Genomic DNA, 9,312 nt, shown 5'->3' with positions numbered 1-9,312 from the left:
AATTCTTCGTAATAGTGTTACGTAAATGTTACCCGAGAGGTATAATTTCAATTTTTCATTCAGTTTTACTTAAACTTCGTATTGTTTGTCTTTATTTTAGGCAGTACATTTCATGCTGCATGTTATGATTTTGTTTGACATTCATTTAATGTTAATAAATTTATTCATCTTGGTTTCTTGTACAAAGAAAACTTAAAGATTAAAAAATTATTAAAAAGTATTTTGAACATTTTTTCCCTGTGAATTAATCGACAAAATTTGACCAATTATGAATAATCGACAAAATAGTCGATTATAGCCGATCAGCAACTTTACCAGATTAATTGGCCTATCCCTACTTTGAAGCTTAAAACTACTCGTTGTGAATCAAAGCCTCTGTACATACAGATTTTTCGTTTTACAAAACAAGTTCCGACTAGAACTAAACGAGCCTACTTTCCCATTCACCAACATTGATTTTCCAGCATCAAATCAACAATCGTTCATTATTTCATGGATAAGTTTTGCACATCGAAGAAAGTGTGATAGTAAAAATGCGTTTTAATTGTTGTGTTGATCATTCATTTTGATTTATGTGTGTGAAAAAAACACTTAAATAACTTTTAAAAAAATCACTTGATTTTAATTTTTTCTTTTACAGTCTCCAAACAAATAGGATTTCCATTAAATGTACTTCATTGCCAAGAAAAGATGAAAGTTGAATTTCGAATGGAGCAAATGGTCATTATGTAAGTAACTGATTTTTCTTGAAAGCAAAATGCCGCAAATAAGAACAAAATATACAATATACTATCATTTCAATTTAAAATTCGGTGGTTTAGAAAATTTATTGCAGCCCTAAAACACACACACTAAGACGCAACCAACATCAATTGCGGAATCTCGAAGAAAAAGGGTGCTAGTACCAAAATTAAAATTTTGGAGAAAACTAATAGAAATAGTAGAAGAAACTGTCATCTGTTTTTGAACAAAAGGAGTTACTAGTATACCTGGTAAAATTTGACCACGGAGAGATGACGGATGACCTTGCGGCGAAAACATCATTTGCATTACTTAAAATACACCTCCAGCTCAGTTTTCCGTCCGAGGACTGTAGTTTCGTGCTTATCGACCTGGAATAGGAATTACCTGAGCTGGTGGCGAAAAACCTCTTAAGGGAACCAAGAGACCCAAAAAAAAAAAAAACTGGTAGCTAATATATAATTAGCACACCAGATGAGTGACTGCAGCAATGGTGCGGTTCAACTCAAAGATTGACGGCAGAGCATGGTATTTTGTAGTAAGTTACCGCCCTAAAGCCAGGGCTAAGGCAGAAATACTTAAAATATGTAAGTACTTACTACAAAATCATTTGCATTATTTGTAATAGGCTGTATGTCATTATTTTTCAATAATTAGGTTCAGCGAGAACGCCTCTTACTACTTGGCGCTTTTTGGCTGATTCTACTAATTACAAACTAGCGGTACCCGCACGGCTTTGCCCGTAGTAGAAAATGAAAAGGTCATTTGGTTCGCCTGTATATTTACTAATAACGCATGATGAATTTCTCGCCAATAAGCTATGTTAAACGCCTTGCCTATGTTACGGTTCCACGTTATGACAATTTGGTACTTTAATCGTCCGCGTTTTGATAATTTGCTCGGTAAAATGTTCTTAAAATTGGAATAGAAAAAGAACAAAATCGAATTTTCGAAAAATCGCTTTGAAGTGCACACTCCCATGCTACAAACTAATTTTGTGCCAAATTTCAAGAAAATCGGTCGAATGGCCTAGGTGCTATGCGCGTCACAGAGATCTGGACAGAAATCCAGGCAGAGATCAAGACAGAGAGACTTTCAGCTTTACTATTAGTGGAGATGACACAAATGATGTTTCCGTTTCACGTTCAGCCACCATCTCTCCGTGGTCAAGCTTTAAGTGCGGCTATACAGCATGATTTAGAAAACAATATGCAATGAAAGCCCTTCTAAGAGTTTGAACTTACGCGCGCTGAAGTCAAAACTTAAATGAGCCCACTTACAGCCTTTGGCATCTCACTGATTCAACTGTTGAGAAAATATGCATGAAATTGGAGGTCTCGCCTACTTTGAAGTTTAAAAAGTGATAATAAATACATTTTAGACTCTGATCAACTTTTAGCTACATTCCCCCATGCATTTCGCTTTTATTTCAGTAAATTTAAAAGCTGTTTCTTTGCAGAAGTTATTAGATTTTTAACCAGCTACCTTTATTTCGCATTCATTTTTTCCAATAATTACAAAACACTCTTTCGTTATAAAAAATCGCGTCTTTAATTTCTAAGTGTTCGTAATTACAAACTTTATTCTTAGTAAACATATAGCAATAACCAAATCCACAAACATAAAAAACTACGATACTTCAATTCACAGACTGACCCATTTCAATTGGGGACATCAATCTACACTTCTCATACGAAATTTTTTTCCTGGAATCAATAAAATAGCAAACGTGTTAAAAAATAACAGAACAGTTTACAAATTTAAATTATACAATGAAAAAAAAGGCTTTGATTATATCATCCGTAACGTTCATTTTCTAATATAAAATAATAATCTTAAAGTTTTCATTTATACTCTGAATGCTTTAACTTCTGAATCTTGATTTTTTACCAAAAAAATATCCTAATTTCTAAAACTAGGTTCGATTTTAAACTACAATTCCCAGTATACCTTTAAAATTAAATAAGATATACTGTACGCGTAGTAAAATTCAACACCCTAGCAACTGTGCAGAAAATGCCTTTCTTTGTTTCTCTAAAAGAGTAAACATGCTTCAAATTACATTGATAATTCAGCAAATTATGATAAGATTGACTAAGAGAATTATTAGCTTTGAATAAGGAAGGTTAGAAGAATGATTTTTACTAGTTTTACAACAATAGAAAAAAGAATTTCACTATCTTCCTGCTAAATTCTTCATATGAGGCGGTGAGAAGCAAAGGGATGTAAGTGGCAAAATTAAAAATTTAGAGATAGTAAAACTTGCGTATAACGATTCTGTCCATAACGATAAACCTGCCAACAACGATCTTTCCGTTTGGTACCCGCGAATTTCCTATTTACTCGATGCATTTTAAACCTGCCTACAACGATAATCATTTTGTAACAAAACATGTCTAAAACGATATTTTTTTTCTCTCTAGTCAGCTCGTTGAAGAACCTGATTTTTTTTCCCTTCTGTCTCAGAAAACGACTCCATAATGTCTGGAATGTGATATAAGAAAAGAACGGGCTATTTCAAATGTTAGTCTACCATTTTGTAGCTGAGGGGTCAAAAGACCGTTTTTCATTTGTAGAGGACAGATTCAACGTGATTTGAAAAGACGATGTTTTAAGCAAAATTCGTTTTTGACGTGATTTACATAGAAAAAGTATTTAAAAAAAATTAACCAACACAGTTTTTTGGAAAAAAAAAAAGAAAATTGATTTGAAAAGGCGATGTTTTAAGCAAAATTCGTTTTGACGTGATTAGCATAGAAAAAGTATTTAAAAAAAATAACCAACACAGTTTTGGGGGGGGGGGGGGAAATGAAAATCTGTAAATTTCTGACGAAATAAAGTGATGTTCATAATATCTTTGATACAGTTTTATACCTTTTACTTCGCAAAACTTTCCAATTTTAGTTCTGCCTAAGGCTATAAAACTATATTTTTTGAATTTGAATTTTTTTTTACTCAAACTGTCTACAACGATAATCTCTCTATAACGATATTTTTCTCGGTTACCAGAGTATCCTTATAGACAGGTTTGACTGTAACTAGTACACATGGTAGGTGAACCTCTCCCCTGTCTTGGGGCAAGAAATGGTATTAGTAGCCCTGGTAGTTGCGGCTGTACAGCATGATTTAGAAAAAAAAATCAATGAAAGCCTACCTAGGATGTTATCTTTAAACGCGTTTTACTCAAAACTTGAAAATGTCCACTTACATCCCTTTGCTTCTCACTGCCTCATATAATCTAAATTGTTAACGGAAAAACTTAATTTTCAATAGCGCCATGAAGTATCAATTTAACGTTAGCGAAAATTCAAGAAATACGTCCTCAATACGCATTTAAGTTGCCGTCAATTGGGCTAAATTTGTAAATGTTATGACTTTCCTGTTAAATTACGGATTAAAGAAATAATTTCGGGGAGAAAAAAAGAAAAACTTATGCAGCAAGGGTTTACATTACCGGTTTGAAATAATACACGAGTGTCTACTGCTGTGGGAAGGTAAAACGCAGTACCTGCAGAAACGATTTGTCGAGATATTTGAATGGGGAACTGTTGGGATCTGTTCGGATCATATAAATTTGCTGGAAGGCTGAGGGGAGGGGAGCGGGAGGATAACTAATTTTGATAAATGGAATGTGTTCTGCCTTATTTAATTTCTTTTCCGTGAAAGTTGGGCTGCTTTAGTTTTCGTGACATCTTTTGTTTGCCTTTTTTCCCCCTCATGGTTTTGTTTGAAAAAATTAATCAACTTTATTATCTTGCTTTTCTGAGCTTAATAATTTTATTTTTATACTTTAAAATTATTTCTTTGTTTTGTTTTTCTTTCTTAAATTTTATTAAGAAGTTTGAAAATAAAAGTGAAACATAATCTTGGAAATGCTGAACAAATAGTTTTTTTAACAATATTTACAGTTATTTTACCTTGAAATGTAACAAAGAAAAGAGATCTTTTGTGAACGAATACCTTTTAAGTATTTCATCTTCTCGTGTTTTGCTTGTTGTATTACTCATTACCGCTGAACAGGTAATAAACATTATAATAGACATAAATGGAAAGTAATACGTAAACCAAGTGATTGACATTTTGACAGCAACAAGGAAAAAATGACCATCTTGCTTTGGCATTGAATAATCGTTCGTATGAAGACACAAAAAGGATTATAGTGTAGGGAAAAAACTCGTTGTCCGTCAAGAATTTATATTCGTAATTGAAGAAAATTCTAGAAGGAATACAATGCTACAACTAATTAAACTTGAAAATTTTCAATAGATGTTACTTTAAAATTGTTCTAGAACATCATTCTTTCTGACATTTTTATTCGGTGAATCGTAACTTTTCCAAACGATCCATCTTTTCTACAATATAAAGAAAGGCGAAGCATACTGAAACAGGGTGTATTATTTTGACATAGCTAAAATAACACAAGGACTTTTAAAGAGGAGAATGCATGAATTTTGCATTCCTCGAAAACAACTCCCGGTTTTTAAGCAGACATGTCGTCACTTTCAAGAATGAAATGTCAAACAACTTTCTATTCCATAGAGCAGCCTCTCCATCAATTTGAATGTATAGAAAAATTGTGTATTTTACTGCGTAATTTTTGAATGCGTATTAACTTTAAGTTCCACACAACAGATCTGGATTAAGCCAGGGTCACCTTTAACTTTTTTTTCAATGAAGCAATATGCGCGAATTCTGCAAAAATAATTAAATGAAGATGAAAAATTTCAAATTAAAATTCAAATCAAATTTTTTCGCTATAATGTGCAGTGTAAATGTGAAAAAGCCTAAAAAGTGTAGTAAAATCAATAAAGAAAGGAAGAAACCGTTTATTTTAAAAGTGGGACAAGTCTTTTTTTTTTTTTTTTTATTGAGCGATACCTATAAGGTAGGGAGTTTCAATAACTAGTTTTTTTTTTTTTTTTTTAAATTTAAAGAGCTAAAACTTCCATCACAAAATATTTGAGTTCTGAAACTTTGTTTACCTTTAAATTGTTATAGAAAAACATTATTATTCTAAGTTTTATCAATTTCTGTCAATATTGTTACAAATCCTGTAAATAGTAATTATTGTAGTAACGTAACCTGTAAATAGTTTCCCGTAATGAATATACAACCCCTTTTTCATATGGCTAAAATATACGACCCCTATTCCCTTTTTGTTCATTGATAAAATTTGATAACGGTCAACGCATTTCGAGAAGCGTGTGGAATATTTGAGGAAATTCTTTTCGGTGTATTTAAGCCGTTAGCGATGGATAAACAGTTAGTTTCGTTTGAGATTTCGAACGGAGAGCATTTTGCTCTGTTTATAGCGAGGCATTTCGCTGTGTTGTTTTCGTATTTGGAAGTAAATACGTGTGTAAACGTTGAGTTTACGGTGTTGTGTGATAATTGCTTAATTGCTGATGAATAATTTAGCAGTTGTTGAAGATCTTTCCTGTACATAGTGTAAATAAATTTCCTATGCTTTTATCAAGAACTGTGTCTTCATTTCAAGAAAGTGGAAGTCGCACCGAATCCGTTACAATTTGGCGCCCAACGTGGGGCTTCTTCTGGACTTTCTTGGAGTAAGTGTGACTTTGGACATTTTTTTTTCATAAAGACTGTTTGAATTTATAGACTTTGTTTTTATGGTGATTACTCGCGCAATGGATGACCAATTAAAACAACTTCTGGCAGCAATTAATGCCGTGAAAAGTGACTTGACCGAAAGTTTGGCGGCTAATCAAGAACAATTAAAAAATGATATGGCGACTAACCAAGAACAATTAAAAAATGAATTGGCGACTAACCAAGAACAATTGAAAAATGAATTGGCGACTAACCAAGAACAATTGAAAAATGAATTGGCGACTAACCAGGAACAGTTAAATAGTGATTTAACTGCTAAAATTACTACAAGTCAAAATGAAATAAAAAGTGACCTAACGTCGATGAAAACCGTGATGGAGAATCAACTAACCGCCATGGGAGATAAAGTTGATGCTCTGGAAGAAAAATTTGATACTGTGGAAGAGCGTATCGCCAGTGTGGAAAATAAGTTGGAAGAAGAAGACAAGAAATTTACTTCATTTAAGGAAGAAATAATTAAAGACATGGAACGGAGATTGGCGACCGCGGAAAGCAGCTCTGTACAGTTTGGCGCTCCCACATCTGTTGCTCGACCGTCCATTAAACTGGCCACATTTGATGGGAAAAGTTCGTGGCAGGTATACAAGACCCAATTCATGATAGTGGCGGAAGCGAACGGATGGGACTCTGCTACCAAGGCCTGCCATCTTGCAGCATCCCTGAGAGGTGACGCAGCGGACATTCTCCAGACCCTTCCGGACATCCAGCGCCTGGATTTCGCCGCCCTCACAGCTGCGTTGGAGCTTCGCTTCGGTGAGAAGTGCCAGAAAGATTTCAGCCGACTCCAGTTGAAGTCCCGTTTCCAGAAAACTGGGGAAACCCTGCAAGAGCTTGCGGCGGACATCAAGAGACTGTCTCATCTTGCTTTTTACGACTGCCCTGCGGATGTTCGAGACAACCTGGCACTCAACTACTACATCGACGGGGTTCGAGATCCGGAAATCCAGAAAGCTCTACGGATGGCGGATGTCAAAGACCTGAATTCTGCCGTTGTGTATGCGATGAGATACGAGGCCGCCCAAGAAGCAACCCGTGTGGATCGCCATCTAATCCGGACTCAGGAAGCTGATGAGTCTGATTCCAGGACGTCCCACCTCGCTGAACTTGAGAGACAACTCGGTGACTTGACAAGACATCTGAGCAGCATAACAGCCCAAAAGAAACAAGAGCAGAAGTGCTGGAAATGCGGTAGTGAAGGACACCTGCGAAGGAGTTGTCCGGCTCGCCAAGCTACGCGAGGGAAGGAAATCACCACCACTAGAGCTCTGCAGATTTCCTCTTCTAGTAGTGGCAGTGATGGACTTTTCATTTACGCACATGTAAATGGGAACCCCTGCAGACTGATTGTTGACACTGGAGCCAATGTGACAATCATTAGGACAGATGTGGCTCGTGAATTTGGATTGAAACTGCTGTGGACATCGCCACGCGTAAGTCTCCAGACTGTGACAGGTGACAAGATCGAGATTGACGGTAAAGTGGACTTGGAAATAGTGTTTGGGAATGCCACCTACCATCATACGGCATTCGTCGCTAACATCACGGACTCCTTCATTCTCGGATTGGACTTTTTGAAGAAATATGACTTCACTCTCGACTTCAAGACTAATGAGCTGCACTCGATGAGAGAAGACATAGCCGTTTTCCCTGCAGAAAGTGATGTAAAATCCGCTCATCAAATAATAGCCCAAACAGATATATCGATTCCCTCAAGGTCAGAATCATTAATACCTGGCTCCCTTGCAGAAAGCAATAGCTTTCGATTTGGAATCATTGAATACCCTAACCTAAGCAATAACCCAAAAGGAGGGCTGGTAGCATCTACGCTTGTGGACCTTTCTAAGGATGTAATTCCTGTGAGAGTCGCCAACGTGAGTGAAAGGCCAAGGAATATCCGGAAAGGCGAAGTGTTAGCAACTTGTACTCCCGTAAACTGCATCATTAGAAGAATCAATTCCCCCGAGACTGTGTCTTCTGAGTCCTTGACATCGAAGTTAATTGGGAGTGCACCCTTATCGAAGGATCAAAGAACTGCTGCGGAACAATTGGTGGACGACTTCAAGCATCTGTTTTCATCTACATCGGAGGATGTTGGCCGTACGAATTTAACGCAGCATAGGATTTACATTGGAGAACACCCCCCTATTAAACAGCATCCAAGACGACTACCGTTCGCTAAGAAGGAAGAGGTTGAAACCCTCCTGAAAGAGATGAAGGAGAATGATGTAATCGAACCTTCATCCAGTCCTTGGGCCTCTCCCATCGTCTTGGTCCGAAAGAAAGATGGCTCCACCAGATTTTGTGTCGATTACCGACGACTGAATGAAATCACCAAGAAAGACAGTTACCCTCTTCCACGGATAGACGATACCTTGGACACTCTTCCCGGACACAAGTGGTTTTCGACCTTGGACTTGAAGAGCGGCTACTGGCAGGTTGAGATACACCCTGAGGACCGAGAGAAGACAGCGTTTACAACTGGACAAGGCTTATGGCAGTTTAAAGTGATGCCCTTCGGCCTCTGCAATGCACCAGCTACGTTCGAGCGTCTTATGGAGACAGTGTTAAGAGGACTCTCTTACGAATCCTGTCTGGTCTACTTAGACGATATCATCATCGTGGGACGCAGCTTCGAAGAACATCTGGCAAATCTTAGGAAGGTGCTGCAAAAGCTTAAGGAAGCCAATCTGAAGTTAAGCCCGTCCAAATGTAATTTGTTCCGCCGGGAAGTGAACTACCTTGGTCACATCATCTCTTCTGAAGGTGTACAAACCGATCCAGAAAAGGTATCTGCGGTCAAGAGTTGGAGTCGTCCCGAAAACATCCATCAGCTGCGAAGTTTCCTGGGGCTCTGCACGTACTACAGGAAGTTTGTAAAGGGTTTTTCCAACATTGCACGACCTTTGCATAAGCTGACGGAGAGCAAGCAAAAGTTTGAAT

The 9,312-nt window shown here is 37.0% G+C and overlaps 1 protein-coding gene across 1 annotated transcript in view; it reads left to right on the top strand.

Annotated features, from left to right (window-relative positions):
• LOC129220331 (nose resistant to fluoxetine protein 6-like) overlaps positions 1–9,312 on the top strand; it is a 55,397-nt gene that overhangs the window by 9,325 nt on the left and 36,760 nt on the right. Inside the window, exon 4 of the mRNA XM_054854735.1 lies at positions 641–728. Within this exon, the coding sequence (XP_054710710.1) occupies positions 641–728 (88 nt within the window). The remainder of the gene's footprint in view (positions 1–640; positions 729–9,312) is intronic.

This window comes from Uloborus diversus, chromosome 1, assembly GCF_026930045.1.
Source record: "Uloborus diversus isolate 005 chromosome 1, Udiv.v.3.1, whole genome shotgun sequence".
NCBI lineage: Eukaryota > Metazoa > Arthropoda > Arachnida > Araneae > Uloboridae > Uloborus > Uloborus diversus.
The sequence above is the reverse complement of the archived record's forward strand: the minus strand, read 5'-3'. Positions and strand labels throughout refer to the sequence as shown.